This window comes from Pyxicephalus adspersus, chromosome 7, assembly GCF_032062135.1.
Source record: "Pyxicephalus adspersus chromosome 7, UCB_Pads_2.0, whole genome shotgun sequence".
Taxonomy (NCBI): domain Eukaryota; kingdom Metazoa; phylum Chordata; class Amphibia; order Anura; family Pyxicephalidae; genus Pyxicephalus; species Pyxicephalus adspersus.
The window spans coordinates 10,904,215-10,923,697 of record NC_092864.1 but is presented as its reverse complement, the minus strand read 5'-3'; the positions used below and the strand labels follow the sequence as shown (position 1 = coordinate 10,923,697).

Here is a 19,483-nt window from a genome sequence, read left to right as displayed (position 1 = left end):
GTAAGCACCGAAATACAGCCGGATGGTTACTGATAGGTGCTGGGTGGTGCACCCAGCTAAAAGTTCCTGGGGAGAACACTGCAATGGAATGTCAAAGAAAAAAAGAAAACGGGCAAAATCTTTATTTTTTTAATAAAACACTTTTATATCTAAACAAAATGCTAAACAAAAAAAAAAATGAAATAAGATTACAAACTAAACTGAAAAATAAAATCCATGTAAACTGGATCATTTAAAGATAATCTTGTCCATGACAACAATATGGTTAACAAAAATCTTCTCCGGCTCAGGGCCTGGCACCGTATTGGCTCTCTGGCACTTGTTGTACCTGTCGCGGTGCGCCCTCCCAAAGTCCATAACACCGTGGCAGAACAGTAGCCTGCACCGAAAGAGCCGTGCGCGGCCTAAGCCATCCTCGTCTCTCGGTCTAACTACCCCTTATTATAAACTGTACTAGATTCACAGAAAAGCAGTACCAAAAATAGCCTCAGAAATGGAAGGCAAGGCATATAAAAATAGATCTAAGTCACGCAATGATCAGAAGAAAAAAATTTCAGTTTAACCCCTGAAATGCTGCCAGGGTTAAAAACTCACAGTTGTGTACAGTCCGCGGCCTAGTCAAACGCACGGCATGTAAATTCACATTCACGTTGGTGTCACATCTGGAATCGAGTCGCTGAGAAGCACGGCAATCGGGGGGAGGAATGTTCTGAGGGATTGAAGCAGGCTCCTTTTACATGCCATCATTAAACAAGCAGATTATTGCTGGGTAAGTGGCCCTTTTTTTGTTATTAAAAAACGTTTAACATCAGATGCAGAAAAGCCAGTTTTTTGTGCAAGATATTTCGGTTTTTCTTTAAAAGATCGCAGAGCTTTGAGCAGCAAGGAGAAGAAAAAAATTATGTAAATCCAAAATGGCTTCGGACTAGCAGAACAAGTAACAGGAGATGAGGGACGAGGAGGAGAAAGAATTAAAAAATCTCATGGAGCTTCTAAAATACTGTTGTATAGTCCGGTCATGAAATGTTACAATGATCTGCTCCAGCAGAGGGAGGAATAAACAGTCCACTTAAATGCAAAATATATAGGGGGTGAGAGGCCAGATGGCCCCAATTTTGGGCCAGGTGACTACGTCGTGATGCACAAATGCCATATTCATGCAATAAGGTTAGCCCTAAAATATAAACGCTACCGACATCCAGAAGCATTTATATGTACCAGGAGGGGTCTTGTGCCATGCTGTGAGAAAAGCAATGATGTCCCTCTCTGAGAAATTCAGGAATCTGGAGGGGTTATCCTCCACTGTGATGTCCCCAGTTGTGTCCAATGTAGTGTCTGTACTGTTCAGCGGAGAGTCCAGGGGGTTGGGTGAAAAGGCAGCTGTGTGCTCATATGCATTTCCTGCAAGAAAAGAGGAATATACATGTAGGATTTGCAGTCTTACACATTGCCCAACCAATCAGAAGCTTTTACTTGTACAGGTAGTCCCCAGGTTACATACGAGATAAGGACTGTAGGTTTGTTCTTAAATTGAATTTGTATGTAAGTGGGAACAGGTACATTATTTTATTAAATGCAATTAGGACAGATGTTTGTCTCAACATATTATTAGGCAGCATGGTGTCAGTTACTGTATAAAATCCTCACTGTGAGCTAATCACAAACAAAGCAAAAGAAAAACATCTTTATGGAGCCTAGACATTTATTATCTACTGGAGCAAGCCTTGCTTTGATATGCAAAAAGAAAAGTGCAAGTTTTGTGTGGCTTGGGGAAAAAAACCATGTGGAAAGTGGTAACCCCAAGCCACACTCGGGGTAGCTAAAAACATAAAAAAAAAAAAAAAAAAACACTTACCCAATCCCATCATCGGGCTGCGTTTTCTACCTCCGATTTTCAGCCGGCGAGTGCACTGACATTCCAGGTGGCGTCAGTGCATGCAAAGGCGCGGTGGGAAATTCAAATAATTTTGTATTGGATTAAATACAAAATAACTATTAAATCCAATACAAAAAAAAATTATATTATATATGTTACTAGTAGCACAGGTATATTCCAGGTTTCAGTATTTTTATGCACCCTTGTTTTACCAGATTTTTGGGGGGGATTTTATTTGTTTATTATTAAATGTAATAAATACTGGACATATTTCAGTGAGTTATGCCTAAGAATTATAGGCCTACAATGTAAAATAAAATGCCATGCAAAACAAATTTACTGCTTTTGGCATAAAAATACTGACAGATGTGGACCACCAGAGAGGTAAAGAGTTACTAGATGTTACAGATCAGCTCAGCTCTTAATCACCCACAACTTCAGCTGTGTTTAGCAAAAGATTTCTTCTGCAAGTCATGCAAACCGCCCCCTTCCCCCTATTAAGCCTTTGTTCTGCACACAGGGAGCAGGGAAGCGGATGTCCTTAACCCGGGGACTATCTGTATATCCAACACTGAAACAATGACAGCTTATTGACATGTTTATAACAAGATGTTGATATGACCCAACAAAAACAAATCATCAGTTACCAATTACAGAATACAACTTTGTTATAGTGTACAGCAGCAGTGCAATCTATGCCTCACTTACCTTCAGTCACCGGCTGGGTGCCATCACACTCTCGCGAGATGTGGGTGCCATTGGCTTGGTTGGTTTTTGCTGAAGTGTCTTTATTGCTAAAAGATATTGTACGTAATACAATGAGTACAATACACGGAAATCTGACATATGGGGCTAATAGGTCTTCTATATGGAATTCAGACACCTCACCTGAGGTACGTAGGATCGTGGGGTCTATCGAACTCCACCAGACATACCGGCTCTGTGATGTTCTTGGCACTAAGAGAAAACCGTTCAAACTCTGAGCCCATCCTCCTTCCTTCAATATCAGTGTGCCCCGAGACCCCATCCTCCAATACATCAGTGTGCCCCAAGACCCCATCCGCCTTCCTTCAATATCAGTGTGCCCCGAGACCCCATCCGCCTTCCTTCAATATCAGTGTGCCCCAAGACCCCATCCTCCATTTATTAGCCCGAGACCCCATCCTCCTTCTTCAATATCAGTGTGTCCTTTAAGAGCCACAATGCCAATTACGAGATGCTCCCCTTAAAACAAATTGTTGGTATTCTTTTGTTGCAAGATCCTTGCCATATTTTAAATTTTGAGGGGTATTTGTCTATAGCCTTCCTCTTTTTAAAAAAAAAAAAATGATCATTCTGGAAACTTTCACCCTTATTGAGAACATTCACCCCATGGCACAGGTATTTTCATTAGCTCGTTTCCGTCTTACCTTGCCCATACTTGGTAAACACGCACGATGCAATGCCGCTGATGTCCTCCTTACGAATGCAGTCGTAGCGCACCTGCGGTCGCAGCCCAGGTACGCTGAACACGTGGATGTCTCCCAGGTTGGTGAGACACGCCAGGCAGTTTTCAGAATAATCATCTGATGCAGAGCTGGTAAAGTTTGCAAGCGCCACTTTCCTTACTCGGCAGCCTTCGTGGGCGGTCAGCTTGAATTTTGTTTTGGCACTGACCTTGGGCAAAGTGAAAACCTGGAGAGGCAGAAAAAAAGAAATGATCAATCCCACATTAAGAAATCTGAAAACCTGCGGAGTCTTCCTTATTAGCAAATTCAGTTTCTCCAAAAACAGATTGAGAGCTACAGATTCTTGTCACATGACTATCTCTGGGATTAGCGTGAAGTCTGTAGGCAGCAGGATGGTCATGCAGAAGTTACTGCTGCACAAGGAATGGAAGTCCTGGGCAAGATATGCGTCATTTCATTATTCATATTTTATATATTTCTTTTACACCTTATGCACCAACACATAATTACAGCACGCTAAAAGTGCATGAAAAATAATCACCAGTGTAACCTATAGGTTATTTTTTTTAGTGTGAAAAATCCTGGCTGTGGCATCCTTTTTAAAAATGCAGTAATATTAGTCCATGGCAATGCATGGAAAATCTGAAAATGCCCCAAAGATGCAACGTTATGTTATTAGGTGATTTTAGGTCACATGTCACTCTGGCTTTAGCAGCACTAGGTCCCAGGATCGAATCTCGGCCAGGAAACTATCTGCATGGAGTTTGCAGTTTCCAAAAACAGTTTTGGGTGTAAGTTCATGCCATATCTTATGGTTCTGTGGTTAGCACTCTGGCCTTTGTAGCACTAGGTCCCAGGTTTGAGTTTCGGCCAGGAGACTATTTGTATGGAGTTTGCAGGTTCTCCCCATGTTTGTGTGGGTTTCCTCCCAGTACTCTGGTTTCCTCCCACATTCCAAAAAACATGCAGTTAGGTTAATTGGCTCCCCCTAAAATTGACCTTAGACTGTATTAAAGACATATGACTATGGTGGGGACATTAGAATGTGAGCCCCTTAAGAGACAGCTAGTGACAAGACCATGGACTTTGTACAGCGCTGCGTAATATGATGGCGCTATATAAAAATACTGTGTAATATTATTATTAATAATATTATTATTAATAATAATAATGTCCATTTTTCCCTGCATGAGGCCACATGAAGAAAAAAAAAAAAAACACAAAATGCACTTAAATAGGTCCTGCATTGTTTTTGCTATTATATTAATCAGCTTCTCACATTCCCTATAGATAAACACTGGACTGTAAAGATTTCATATACTCCCCCCCCCCACTTACATTCCTGGGTAAAATGGTGAGATGCAGTGTTCCGGAATAGCAGAAGATTTAGCCTGCTGTACATACAAAGAGGAGGGGACATAGATAACTGACTCAAGCAGAGTGGTACCATCCATCCAGGAATTCTTGGGGGCCCTTGAAAAGCTCTTTAGAAGTATGAAGCTGAAAATTCCAAATTCCAGCCATTCCAGGACAGATTCCATACTGAAGTTCTTTTCATCTCATCATTTACGAGGATCAATCCGCCCAGGACTGACCGTTTAGTTTTTGATAACATATGCTGGGGCAATAATGAACTTGGATACCCAGGAAAACACCTGCCCTTCCTTCCTCTGAGGAACACATTGATGATAATATAATAAGAGGCAGATAAGAAGCAGTGATAGTTGTAGTGCCCCTGCACATTGGTGGTCAGTAGTGAGCGGACCCCCCCCCCCCCTCCCCTCATACTAATGGTGCCACCAAAACCTTGTCTACTGGTTAAGCATCACCTGTGGATTGACCAGCCCTATACAAGTACCTTAAACTGCTCCTCCGAAGCAATCAGCACAGAGTGTGTCCCCTGCATGTCAGGTGCTTTAGCCAGGTCACGTGACACCTCAAAGGGTTCTGGGAGAGGGTTACCCCGTCCATCCAGGACAGCTATGGAGACGACCGGAGCCCGATGCATTAGCTGAATTTCTTTGCCTAGCACTGCTTCTGTCGACCGTTCTGAGAACTTCTCCCGGGAAGGAACCTCCAAGGCATAGGCAAACACAGAGCCAGAGTTTGTGCCAGCCCACATGGTGGGCCCGTGATGGACAGCTGCAAAGAGGAAACAAGGTGAGGTGGTGAGAACAGGGGGGTCAGAACATTACGCACATTGGGCTTAGCAATGAGCACAGATAAACGGTGACCAGTGCTTAGTCCTCCACCTGCCTCTATCCAACACTTCTTAATACTTCTTACAAATATAATAAAGAAATATGGCTGCTCTCAAGCAAATATGCAATTACAATATATAAAACGTTTACAATAAACACTTTTGATTAAAGTTACATAAACTTTAATTAAAACTTATGTGGAAAAATAAATGGTATTATAGAGGCCTATCATACCATCCCGTAAGAATGTGTCAGCAAAGTACAAGCATCGCACAACGCCAGACAGTGAATCGTCAGCAGATCGTGGTTCAATTCTCCTTTGTACGGGGGTCATCTCCAGGTCATGCGGGCCAACTTGCTCTGCCAGATGGGCATTGGCTTCTTGTAACTGGTGGAAGAGAACAGAAAAAAAAAAAAAAAAAAAAAAAAAAAAAAAAAAAAAAAGAGTGAACACTAGGTGGCAGCAATCGCTTAGAGGAGAATCATTTGCTAGCAACCAATCAAATGTACACAGATTGCTGTAAAGAATGCGCCAATTTTACATCAGTATCCATAACTTGTCCCAGTCACAAAGTTATACTGTTCCTTTAACACAGTGCAGTTAACTTTTTTGTGCTTGTTTGCACTGAGGTCCATAGATGCATATTCTCTACCTGTGGACTTTCTTTTAGAAGAGTGTAATCAAGACTTAATTGGAGCGCAGAACCTTTGGGATAACCTAGGTCACGCATCCCGGGAGGCTCTGGCTGCTCCTTCTGAGCATGCCCCGATTTTGGGCATGTGCAGAAGGGGCATTTCTCCACCAAGGGGAAAAGAGATGCCAATTTTTTCCCCTTCACAGCAGCTACGTCACCTGATCTTGCACATGTTTAGTGCGAGATAGGGTGATGTAGCAAGAAGATGGCAGCGCCTCACGCTTCCTCCGCTACAGGACGAAGAGGAATTCCAGAACAACGCGGGACCGGATTGTAGGAAAAAACAGAGCCATCGAGGGATCTGCGCGATTAAAGGCAAGTAATTTTTTTATAGTTTTAGTTTAGTTACGCTTTAGGCTCTAAGACCAGAGAAGTGTCACCTATCAGCACCTTGACCACAGACCCACCATATTTTCTTTTTATACAGGAAGAGAATTAGAGATTCACTTCCAAGTGTAAACCAATGCAGAAGTCATTTTTTCCCCAATGTAAGACAATTAAAACCGGTCACTTACCCGGGTATTAGGGCTTGTGGTGTTTGGCCTCTTCTTCCCCGATACTCTGCTCTTTCTGATTCTCCGGAACGACTGGCGGAGAGACTTCTTAAGAGATTTAACCCGGGACAAAGGGCCCTCCATGGCCAGGGAGTCGTTAGGGTGAAGGGTGCACCTAAAATTGATGGACAGGTAATTTAATTGACATTGAACATCAAAAATAAATCTACATACATGTAAGTTGGAGAGTTGGACCACTGCTCACACACTAAATCCCACTCAATTTTCTAATCAACAGAACTCCCTAGCTTCCTGAGCAGTGTGTTGGACAGATGCAGATTCAGGTCGCTGCTTGTGAATGAAAGTAGCACTCCGACTCTCCTCTGTGCATGTAAAAAGTAAACAACATTACTTATAATCAGCCTACACTGAATTATTTGGACTTAGAATAACACCTAAGTGCATTCTTTTTTGGGTTTGTTTGCCTGCAGTTCAGCTTGAAGTCTTTTATGTTCTGCAGCCCTTTAATTCAAGCAGTTGTCTCTGAATCCGTACACATCCCATTTTTACAACATGCTGCTAATAGTCTTATGGGGATTCGCGCTTACAACAAGCATTCATGGTTGGATATCTAATACACCACACAGAAACATTTCTGACTAAAGAGCTTTCACTACAAACCGCTCCACAGATCAAGATACAGCTTGTAGCCGTACCTCCGGGACCAACTCTGGTAGAGACACCACATCATACATTATTAATGAAGAGAAGGAAGAGACACAGCCATGGAACTCTGCCATCTAATCCGCTACATATGCACAGTCTACACGGTAATACGTAGTACATGACATACAAGAAATCCGGGAAGTAACACTGCTTACATTAAAAAAATACAGCTCTGATGATAATACATCAGTAGACATCCTATATCTGCTTGGCCGTTATAAAGCAGACCCATGTCAAGCCTAATATACACCGGTCCTTCCTGCTCACCCATAGCCATATGGGTAAATATTCAGGCTTTGGACAGAAGGAGTTAAAACTTGTGCAGAGAATCCTTAATCAAGAGAATGACACCAACCAGATTTGATGCAAACTGCACTTGGTGCTAACTATCTCACCATCAGCATCCGCAGAAGCCCTCTTTTCTATATTTTTATATTTTCTGCTCAATCCTCAAATAAAAAGGGCTATTACCTGGCCAGAACTGGGCTCCTCTTGTGATAATCAAAAAGCCCAAAGCCATGGCTGGTCCCAAAAGCCACTAAATTCCACTCAGAGTGCAGGGAGACGGCTGTGACGGCAGCAGGGGGCATACATTGTATCAGCAAGGTGGTCTGAAAACCAGGAGGGAAGAACAGGGAGCCATTCCTCGGGATCAGTCTGTCGTGGCCTTTCCACGTGAATCCTTCCCGGTCTTGTAAGAGGTCAACAGTCGCCACGCTGATCATGTGGTCAGATTTCTCATCACTCAGATCCATTACCAGCACCTGGAAGAAGCAAACATAAAAAGGTAAATAAGATCTTGGAAAAAAGGTAAATAGAATCTTGGGGGGGGGGGGGGGGGGGGGAAAAAAAAATTTTTAGAAAAAAAAAAAAAAAAATTTATACACAAACTAGTATAGTACTAGGAATAGCGAAATTTTTCTACAACTAACCAATTTCCTGTCCTGTTCCTGAAGACTATTTATGGGGGACAAAGGCAGATGGCAGAGAACAGTAGGTCGGACCAGATGTTACATAGTTAGATAGTAAGTTAGACTGAAAAAAGTCCATCAAGTTCAACCAATAGGAAAATATATTTCAGATAAAACCCCATAGACATCGCTGATCCAGAGGAAGACAAAAAAACCTGGTAGAATAGGAGGAAAAAATTCCTTCCCGATTCCATGAGGCAATCGAATGTTTCCTGGATCAGCAGTCTCGATTATCTTTACTTTAAAGCTTTAATCCCCAGTTATATTCTGTGCTTCTAAAAATCATCCAGCTTTTTCTTTCATAGAACTTGCTAAAACTATTTTCCGAGTAGGGAGCCAATTCCACATTTTCACAGACCTTACAGTGAAGAATCCCTTCCTTATCCGGAGCTTAAACTTCTTTTCCTCCAGACACAGAGTGCCATCTTGTTCTTTCTAATGATCTCAAAGTGAATAATGGGGAAGAGAGTTCTCTGTATAAACTGTTTATATATTTATACCGGGTGATCATATCCCCCTTATACGTCTCTTCTCAAGGGAGAATAGATTCAGTTCAGCTAATCTCTTCTCATAGCGGAGCTCCTCCATTCCTTTTATTAGTTAGGTTGCCCTTCTCTGCACTCTCTCCAATTCCACAATGTCCCAAAACTGGACTGCATCATCCAGATGTGGTCCGACCAATGCTTTGTACAGGGGCAGGATTATGTGTCTATCTCTGCAGTCTATACTCTTTTAATACAAGAAAGTACCTTACTAGCTTTAGATATTGCAGCTTGGCATTGCATGCTGTTATTAAGTCTATGATCCACCAGAACCCCCAGATCCTTTTCCATTTCTGACTCCCCCAAATGTATTCCCCATAGACAGTATGAAGCATGCATGTTGTTAGTGCATAACTTTACTATGTGAGCTATCAATATAATGAATTTGTTGAATCACACTCAGCAGCTCTGGTTGTGCAAAGTTTTTGTTAATAAAGAGAACTTTAAACTTCCATTTACCTGTCCAGCAGTTCCTGCTACCACCATCCTGCCGCTGTATTTGCAGAGGGCGATTTTCTGGATGCCCAGTCTAGGGTCATCACTATAAGGGTCAAAACAACCAACCTAATAGAATAAAAAAACAATATGAATGAATCAAAAAGGCAACAAGAATACAGCATACATAAAAATAAAAACCATTTATACATAGGTTCATACACTATTGTACATGTGTACATATACATATGCTTCCTTCAGCTGCAGAAAGAACCACTGCTCTGTCTCTGCAACAGACCAACTCTGTGGTGGCCAAGCCATGTGTGACAATGATGTGACATGAACCACTCTTACAATCGGAGCCCAATGAACCCTGACATTGTCATCTTAAACATGCTCATGCCATCAGGAATGAAAAAACCCATTGATGGAAAAATCTGGTCATTCTGTATAATCAGATAGTCAAGTCATCACATTTTTGGGAACATAACATTGCTGAACTTAGACCTGACCAACTAAAACAAGCCTATTTGCTTAGTTAAATCCAGGTGGCGACTTTTTGGCAAAGCAGAGTCCATATGCGTGTCACATGTGAGAGAACTAAAAGACTGAATGACTTTCTAGGTCAGCAATTAATAAAACACTGGAGCTATCAGATGAAAGTGATGGTCATAAATACAGTACTGTAAGAGGTCAACAATGGCAACCTCCATATCCTTTACACATGCTGGATCAGAAAGTTTCAAGAAGGATGCAAACTATAGCCACCTGGGACACCCAAGTCTGTTTGATGATTGTGAACTCTTCTGGGCAGGGGTCCTCTCCTCCTATTGTGTCACTGTCTGTACCTCTGTCATTTGCAACCCCTATTTAATGTACAGGGCTCCGTAATATGTTGACACTATATAAATCCTATTTAATATTAATTAAAAATTGTCACCTCTGACACTTCGAATGCCCTTCTAATCAAGGGCCGACCCTGTGTTGCACACCTGCGATTTAAGGGACATTACTGAAGCTGACAAATACTACAAAGTCTCCAAACTGCCCATCTGAGGATATCAAAACAAGTCAAAGCGGAGGAGGTAACTGGAAAAGTCAACGGAACAGCAACATTCCAAGAGCCATAAATCAAGGCTGTACAGAGCACGTTGAAGGCACAAGATCCATTGTGAATAATAAGTCACCGGGTGGAGCGAGCTCCATAGGGGAATCTGCACACCAGATGTTGCAAGACCAAGCGAGCCAAAGCTTGACTTGTGGACGCCAGGATTAAGAGATGTACGTATTGCATCCAAGTGCTGAGCAGATCTTTGGCTGAACAACACGGCTCCTCCAGCTGAAGTCATGAACACAGCTCATCACTTCCAATTTTAAGTTCCCAGTTTCAAAAGCAATGCTAACAGATATAAAAGGGAACCTGTGCCCCCTACTGAGCTCTGCAGTTTTCTATGTTGACCCCTACACATCACTACCGAACAATGTAATGACCTAGGGGGTCAAGGCAAAAACCAAAGTTCTTAAGGTTCTAGAAAACTGTTCCAAGTGTGACACATGCCTTTAGTAAAGGGAGGTGGGCAGGTAGAAGGACAATGTAGTATTAAATATTTTTTCTGTTTCCCATACAATCAGAGTAACCAGTCCCCAGCACAAAATAAAATAAAGTACGTACCTTGCGGAAAGGTGGCCAATCTTCTTCACAGCTTTGATTCAGGCTTTCGTTGTGCTCACAGTCTGTTTGAAAGATGCCAGCCGTCGAAAGCCTGTAAAGTGGCCGCAAGGCGACGCCAGAAGCATCCCAGAACCGGACTGTGCCATCTTCGTGGCTGTAAATCAGAAAATATACAAAAGATGTGATGTTCAATTTACACAAAGAGCCTGGTTCAAAGTGCAATGGTCGTCCGCAATTTAAAATACTGGCCATAAGATATAATGGCTGCCCCTACTTTTCATACAGAAATAAACCAAATCTGGATCTGAAAAGTTAAACAGTTCATCATTTTACAAAAAAATCAGGTTTAAAACCCAAGAAGTTCATATCTTTTATTCACGGAGAACCTTACAAACATCTCAAGCTTTCCGGGCCATGGAAAGTCACTCTGTTCTTGCAGCAATAGCAGCTTTAATCTATCAGCCACACTATTTGTGATGGTATAAATGGTAGCTGCCAATGATTCTGACACAACTCCACTAATAAATCATTGACCTGGTCAAATATGCAGGGCTGACTTATTAATGACATTTTTGATCTGCAGTTTGTAATAAATCATTTGAAAATGTCTACGTTAAGCGGACCCATTGGCTCTTTCTATTTAGGGCAGAGTGACAGCGTCTCCTGATAGTCCAACCTCCAGTCAGGTATTTAATTTGTAAAAGAACACCCACACTGCTGAGGTTATTCCAAATAATATTATTAAAAAACTAGATTTATATCTAGTTTTTTTATCTATAGCGCCAACATATTACACAGGGCTGTACATTAAATCGGGGCTGCAAATGACAGACAGATACAGACAGTTATACAGGAGGAGAAGACCCTGCCCCAAAGAGCTTACAATCTAGGATAGAACATTTTATCTCCCTAATACTGACTCCGGTATTCACTACTTCTGAACCATTTCACCTTAAACTAGCTTGATCCTAGAGGCTTTTGGAGCAGAGACTTCCAGATCTTCTGTACACCCCAGTAAAGTCAAGACTTTTTCCTCACTGCCTCCCCCTTCTGCAGGGACTTATGTGGGTCAATGGTTCCACTACTCCCTCTTCTTCACATGTCAGTCTCCAGGTTGGACCCTCAGAACCAAGAATTGTCTCCATACCTGGTGCACTCTTCATTAGGGAAACAGAGAAGAAAGCAGCAGTGAAGAGCAGAGTGACAAGAAAGCGCACTCACGCACTGTGCCATAAATAGGAAGGGGATAGAGTCTAAGGCTATGAACACACGTTAGATTTTATTCATTGGAAACGATTTTTCACAATAGTTTTTCAGGAAAAAAGACTGAAAAATTATTAAACGAGTGTTGTACAGCGTTCTGTTCTATGAAGAGGAAGGAAAGGAGCAAGCAGTACTCTTCTCCCTTCGATTGCGGTCATTCATCTTCCGTCGTTTGTGGATCCGCCAAGACGGATCCATGATCGACGCCAGATAGAAGCTGTACATGTGGCAGATTCTCGTCTGAGATGAGCCCTGAGCCAAGAATCGGAAGAAAATCATGTGATCCGTGTATGTAGCCTAATAGCCTGGTACTCCCCATGACAGGTTTATTTTACAGTAAATCAATAGCTATAACACAGAGTTACACACTACTAGTTAGATTTATAAAAACAGGTGAAGAAAGAAGCAAGGAGAACTCAAATCGGCAACACCGCATGGAGTAATGTATATAGAGCTACATAGATGGGCTGAATCTTGTTATAAGGAAGAGTCTGTAGCACCGACCTCTCCTCTGCTCCCCCCACACATCTGGAGCTGTGCGGACACCACCGTGCCCTCCCAGCCCTCCACTCCCAGCTCCTGGGGTTTGCATGAATCCAAAAATCGTGTTTTCCATATTTCCCATCCCTTTCTATTCTGTTTTTACTGGCCAAGGTGTCAAATTAAAACAGGGAGGCTTGCTGAGCCCACACAAGGCTTATACATTCTCTGCAGCTGGAGATACACACAGCAAGATGACAAACACTCTGATCTGGATAGCAAGAAAAAAAAAAGTTGGATTGGCTGCTACAGGCAAGCTATGTGTGACTAATATTGACTTCAGTGCTGGCAGAAGGTCCAAATTAAAAAATGATATGCTTTGTGTTTAAGCTGAACTCCAGGCAGATACAACACAAAATTACTACAGTTCTGTGTTAATCAATAGATCATGAAACAGACTGTTTCCATTCACAAAAGCTATGTTATTGTATTTAATCTTGCGTCAGCCTTTTGTGGTCCCTCTGCAGCAGAGTTCACAAAGGAGGATGAAGCAGCAACACACAAAGCCAATCAGTACTCATGGGGGGTGGATAGAGCTGTATGTGTTAAGCTGCGTACACACCTGCAATTTTTCTCGTTGGAAAGGATCTTTCACGATCCTTTCCAACGAGAAAAGACTGCACGATGCATGAACGATGCTGACGACCGACTGTACACACGGCAGATTTTCGCCCGATAATTGGCCGTTACCGATTATCGGGCGAGAAAAATTTGCCGTGTGTACGCAGCTTTACCTGATTAACAGCAGTAAAAAAGGGTATGCAGCAGGGTTACCTAGCACTTAGAACCGGATAGAAACACAAACCCTCCACCATATATATTAAAACTTTGTATTTAGTGGTCTGGAGTTCACATATTAAGCGGTAACAGGACATAATGCTCACTTACCCAGTCAGCAAAAGGCCTCTCTGTGATGGCTCCTCAGCCAAACTTTTTCCACCGTCTATTGGCCAGTTCTAGAGAAAGAAGGAAGGTACAAATCTTTATTGCTATTTCTTTCCATTTAGTTAAAATTTGTGTTACAGTTGTAATAGCAGCACACATTGCAATAATGGCTCCCAAACAACAAGATGGGCTGTCCCCTAAGACTAAGAGCTACTTTATTGTTTGGCTAATAATCTCAATTATTCCTAATCAGAAAGTAGATTTTGGTCACATGACTGACTCTCTCTCAGACCAGAAACAGTCTTGGTTATGGCCTTAGCCACTTATAAAACGGGAAATTCTAATTTGCTTGTAGACTAGTACTGATTTTTTTTCCCTCATTGCTTGCATCCTTACCGCAGAGGACATCTGTGGGTTCAGCTGCTCGCCGGCAATAATGATCCGTTCCCACAGCTTCAGAGTGACGTTGGAGATGTGGTAGGAGCAGGTTATGGCCGACGAATGGAGAGGAGCAAGATAAGGTGCAGGGATGGTTGGCCAGCCAGGGCTCTCCAAGTCAATCACAACTAATTCCTCTTCCACCAGGACAACCAGAGCTGTAGGATTATCCAGATCTGGAATTAAAGATTTCAAGATGAAAAGATGAACACCTTTATTTTTAAAGCCTAACTCCAATAACAAATATCTAAATAACTTTTTTTCTGTTTTGGCTACAGTTGGGTGGAATAAATGCTTCGGTCAGCTTTTAACACTTCTATGCCCCATTAGGAAGATTTCCCCCTCTAATTGCTGTCAGGACAGGAAGCGATGGTATATCTTTTGTTGGTGAAAGATTACATTTGCTTTTATTGCTCTGTTTGCTTTCTAATAATGTTGACGTCTCTACCCTTTCAGGCATGGGGGTCACATGGTTTAGATTTGGGTATAAACTAAGTGGAAGTTTACTTGAAGCAAAACTCCAGCATTACTTTTTAATTTGATAGTTCATCAAGCTTCTCTTCTGTACTAAAGTAATTTACTTTGCTAAGCTTTTAGCCAACTTTGACCCAGCATCAAGTATACCTCTTTTCTACTTTTCTACACTGGATTTCAAGTTCAAATTACTTTTCAAACTGTTATTTCAATCATGGAAGATTAAAATTAACTGTAAGCCATACCTAGGGTAGCCTGCCTAGGAAAGCCCACTCCACCAGACTGACATCTACACTTTAAAAAGAAGTACTGAGACAGGGTGTTGTGATCTTTTTAGAAAGCTATGTACACCACCCTGCTGGTGCCCATTACCAGCCATTAATGCATGCCAGCCAGCTGCCTGCATTGGATGAACACGGGCCTAATGATAACAATATATACTGGAATACCAAATTTAAGTGGCCATTTAGAGTTAAATGTAAAGAAAACAAGTTACCTTTATTGCCAAAATGTAATTAAATAAGTCAGGGATGTTCTATAAACAAGAAACTTAAAACGTGAACACAAGCAATAAATTCTAATTAAATGATTCAAAGTGGCATATCAAGGGTTGACCCCCTAAAGCAAAAGGGCAGTGATCACCAAGTCACAACAACCAAGGAAAACACATCTTTGACTCATTGACTTCCAACAACCCAAAGGCTATGCCCACTCATGGTGAGGCCGGTTCGTACCATCTTCGCTCTTGAGTGGACATACAGTAAAAAAGTCTATGACACGGGAGGTGAAGTCCAAGGTGACCAGGCTTTTTCCCTGCATGATAGTGACACAGTGACGGTCCCCATAGCTGGCACGAGGCATGCCCCCACTGAAGATGATGAAGTGGTTCCTGGAGAGGAGACAAAGGAAGGAACATTAGACAATAGGAAACTATAATTACATAGCCGGAACATTGGACAAAGAAAACCGTACAATATATAGCAGGAAATGTCAAACCAGCCGGTTCTGCAAACGTCATTTACAATGCACAAAACATCTTGAGCAAAACAGGATTTGGACAGCAATTGTTATTTGGACTGTGGGAGAAATTTTGGGGACCAGGTGTAGGAAGTAGCTATGCACCAAATCTTATAATAAACAAAAGAAAAAAACAAAACAAAACGGGGATCCCAAAGCTCCTTCCCCTTTCTCATTTGCAGCTGAGCCCAGGTCACACACTTGGTTTTGCTTAATGCTAGTCTGCAAGATATTCCTATCCCCTTCCCCCATGAGGCATAAAAACCCTCACACACCTAATGCTTTATACACTCACTGACGGCCATGGCCGCATGACACAGGTAGGTCAGTTATCGGGGATCTATGTTACTGTCTGCAGGACCTGAACATTTCATATCAATGGCTGTCCAGGGATAAATTCTCAAGACATAAATGTGGAGTGTGTGGATACATCAGTGTGAAGGGCCTACGAGTATCTGGCTGGGGTCAGCACATCTGCAGAGCAGGATTAGCTCCACTCCTCCAGAAAATGAAGAAACCTTTCCCCACTCTATCTGAAAAAAGTTTTGGGTGTAAGTTCATGCCATATCCTATGGCTCAGTGGTTAGCACTCTGGCCTTTGCAGCGCTAGGTCCCAGGTTTGAATCTTGGCCAGGACACCATCCGCATGGAGTTTGCAGGTTCTCCCCATGTTTGTGTGGGTTTCCTCCTGGTACTCTGGTTTCCTCCCAAATTCCAAAACCATGCAGTTAGGGTATTTGGCATAAACACATACGGATATGTTAGGGACATTAGACTGTGATCCCCTTTGAGGAACAGCTAGTGGCATGACTATGGACTATGTACAGCGCTGTGTAAAATGTCGGCGCTATATAAACACTGCCTAATCCTAATAATATTTCAAAGACACATGTAAATAAAAGCTAGAAAAAAAAAAGAAAAAAAAACAAATAACATACCCAGATCCGCTGGATAGATACTGAATTTTGTTGACAGCTTTACAAGGGAATGGACCTGTGAGGGAAAAAAATGATAAAAGTTAACATGTAATAATAGTTAAAAGTTTAAATAAAAGTTTAATTTAGTTGAAGAAAAAGGATACAAAACATGTCACTCTCCAAATGATGCAGAGCAGACAAACACACCACAAGATGTGGCACATTACTTTAACACTTACAAAAGCTGCAGAACATCCACTCTTCTTAATAGAACTCAAGTGAAGGTGAGAAATACTAATGCACATCCAGCCTAGATAATTACTACTTTGCATACGCTGCACAGAAACAAACTAAAAGAGACAGCTTCCATTTTCAGGGCCAAAGTTGAAGGTAATATAAATCACAAATCTGCATATTATCATGGGACCCATACTATACATGGCTGTCATTTACAGCACGGCAGAGGAGATTTCAGAATATTTCTGCCAAATGAAGCATCCAAAATAAAAAGCTAGCAGGCGTAATTATTGGTGTTACATATTTGTATGGAAATGCTGTGTTTCTGCCTGAAGTTCTCCATCTCACACAGTTCCATCCTCTGAGGACAGAGGAGGCCTTGGATACCTCCTGATAAGAGAGCTGCATGCTTAGGAATTCCAGTAGAGTTCAGGGAGAGGACAGCAGCAATTTAAGTTCACAGAGAACAGCAATCCATAACTCCTCACCAGATTTTTTTTTTTTTTTTTGCTTGAAGAAAGTTAACATCCACTAATTAGCACTAAGTAGAAATGTATGTCAGCAGACTTTGTCAGCTTTGAAGTTGAACTGCATACAAAAAGTCAAAACACACAGCGGTATTACCTGCTTCTATTTTCATGATTTACACAGCACAACCCAAAGAACAGATTTTTTGCAGTAGCTTGGTAACATCTACAGCTCTATCAACACCCCCCTTCCACAGTCAGTGCCTGGAGAATGGAAGGTGAAGCAGATTTAAAAACTTCTCTATGCCATTACTCTGCGGCTTGTTTGCACCACAATGCAACTGATTAATAATATTAATTAGTAATTATTATTTAACAGGAGGCTTTCTCCTACTTTCTACTAATTTAAACAGCACTCAAAACCCATTTTTTCAAACTTGCCTACCCATTATCTTCTGTCTTTTGAAACCGTCACTACTCCATATCTCCCCTCCTATTGTGTGTTAATTCCCCCACCTCCTAGATTGTAAGCTCTTCGGGGCAGGGTCCTCTCCTCCTCCTGTGTCACTGTCTGTATCTGTCTGTCATTTGGAACCCTTATTTAATGTACAGCGCTGCGTAATACGTTGGCGCTATATAAATCCCGTTTATTAATATTATATAGCGCCAACATATTACACAGCACTGTACATCAAATAGGGGTTGCAAATGACCGACAGATACAGACCGTGGAGGAGAGGATCCTGCCCAAAAAAGCTTACAATCTAATAGATTGCAGGGTTCTCCACAGCCCCTTTTAGCTGGGTGCACCACGCGGCACTTTTCAGTAACCACTCGGCTGTTTTTGGGGGTTACTGAAGAGTTGAGTCACAATACAGGGGCTGCCACCCACCTAAGAGTCTTTAACTTTTTGCTACAAATATGAAATTATTTTAGATCTTCATAGTCTGGACACAGGGTCACTATACACCTCACAGGCTGCATTTTATCACTTACCATATGGAATAGTGGAGGTGGCTGGCTGGGATGTAGAAGAAGAATTATTGCTGGCCGTCCACACCATGTACCCTCCATCGCTGTGAGAGCTGACAAACGATGCCCCACTGCTCTCCCAACACAAACTCTCCAATTGCTAGAAAGAGAAAAAGGCATTATGAATGATTAGAACAGTTCACCACGTAAAAACAATAACTGAACGAGCTTACATTTGATGTCACAAGCATGGGCTCAAAATGACTAGCAAGTAAAATCCTATTTTCATACAAACATATGCCATGGTCTTTGCTTTAATCCTTTCACCACCCACCATCAAACCATTTTGCAGAGTGGTTATAGAATCCTCTATTAAGTGTGTGTGATTTAAACAATTTCCATCACAAGAGTTAATCATTTACCTGGTTTCCCAAGAAGAGATGTTCCACTTTCCGAGAATCACGATCCCACAGAACTGCCAACCCCCTGCTGTAGCCAATCAGGATCTTTCCTGGCTCTTTTGGATGTTGCTGCAAAGACTCCACTGGCCCCAGGGCCTTTCCACATCTATATTCATCCGGCAAGCTGCACAATAAGAACACAGAAGTCAAGAGGTACACAGACCTGCAACATTACTTGAGCAAAAATCTAACCATGTATGGGATTCACTTGATACAGATGGACATCACTTAATAAAGATTAATTAACAAAATATAAAAAGTTTCCACTGTAAATTCCTTATATACCTGCAATTCTTTACTTCTCAATAACAAAGAAAGATGAAAGCATTAATTACACGAGTGCTGCTCCTCAGGGCCAGGCCTATCCAAGGATAAGCAGATCTCACGGACCAATACTCACAATTGGGCAAATCTGATCTCCAGCCACACTTCAGTGGCATTTATAAAGGAGGTTGTCTAATGGTGATAACAATGAATCATAAGTGCATAATTGTGTTGAAACTACAACTGGAAAAAAGGGACAGACGATGTTACTCCATAACAGAAAGGGCTTCCATTTGTTCCCTTTTTCCCCTACTCAGTCAATAACAGGACAAGGAGCTGGGAGCATTTCTTGCAGATTAGTCGGTATTTTGGTTATATTACGCAACGCTGTACATTAAATAGCGGTTGTAAATGACAGACAGTGACAGAAGAGGAGGAGAGGAACCACCCCTGAAGAGCTTACAATCTAAGAGGTGGGGGAAGTATCA

At 41.9% G+C, this 19,483-nt stretch overlaps 2 protein-coding genes across 3 annotated transcripts in view; both read right to left on the bottom strand.

The window, feature by feature from the left end:
• Nucleotides 1-1,174: 1,174 nt before the first annotated feature.
• Nucleotides 1,175-2,865, bottom strand: LOC140334750 (lethal(2) giant larvae protein homolog 1-like). The gene is made up of 3 exons (XM_072416990.1): nt 2,765-2,865; nt 2,585-2,670; nt 1,175-1,401 (listed from the first exon to the last, which is right to left on the bottom strand). The coding sequence occupies exons 1-3, from the start codon at nt 2,863-2,865 to the stop codon at nt 1,175-1,177; spliced, it is 414 nt and encodes a 137-aa protein (XP_072273091.1).
• Nucleotides 2,866-3,249: 384 nt separating this feature from the next.
• LLGL1 (LLGL scribble cell polarity complex component 1) overlaps nt 3,250-19,483 on the bottom strand; it is a 51,234-nt gene continuing 35,000 nt past the window's right edge. For both annotated transcript variants that reach the window (XM_072417450.1, XM_072417448.1), the window contains exons 6-18: nt 18,693-18,855; nt 18,295-18,430; nt 16,616-16,670; nt 15,395-15,549; nt 14,145-14,362; nt 13,752-13,819; nt 11,061-11,214; nt 9,413-9,517; nt 7,912-8,204; nt 6,736-6,889; nt 5,760-5,913; nt 5,183-5,466; nt 3,250-3,550 (exon numbers count right to left, since the gene is read on the bottom strand). In XM_072417450.1, coding sequence (XP_072273551.1) covers nt 3,266-3,550; nt 5,183-5,466; nt 5,760-5,913; nt 6,736-6,889; nt 7,912-8,204; nt 9,413-9,517; nt 11,061-11,214; nt 13,752-13,819; nt 14,145-14,362; nt 15,395-15,549; nt 16,616-16,670; nt 18,295-18,430; nt 18,693-18,855 — 2,224 coding nt within the window. In that variant the 3' untranslated portion in view covers nt 3,250-3,265. The remainder of the gene's footprint in view (nt 3,551-5,182; nt 5,467-5,759; nt 5,914-6,735; nt 6,890-7,911; nt 8,205-9,412; nt 9,518-11,060; nt 11,215-13,751; nt 13,820-14,144; nt 14,363-15,394; nt 15,550-16,615; nt 16,671-18,294; nt 18,431-18,692; nt 18,856-19,483) is intronic.

What these genes read in the sequence shown, in the direction of transcription:
- LOC140334750 (XM_072416990.1), bottom strand. Translation starts at nt 2,865, where the DNA reads ATGGGCTCAGAGTTTGAACGGTTTTCTCTTAGTGCCAAGAACATCACA. An exon ending in CACGATCCTACGTACCTCAG is followed by an intron (nt 2,671 to 2,764) that starts GTGAGGTGTCTG and finishes AATATCTTTTAG; the next exon opens with CAATAAAGACACTTCAGCAA. An exon ending in CACCCAGCCGGTGACTGAAG is followed by an intron (nt 1,402 to 2,584) that starts GTAAGTGAGGCA and finishes CTTTTCTTGCAG; the next exon opens with GAAATGCATATGAGCACACA.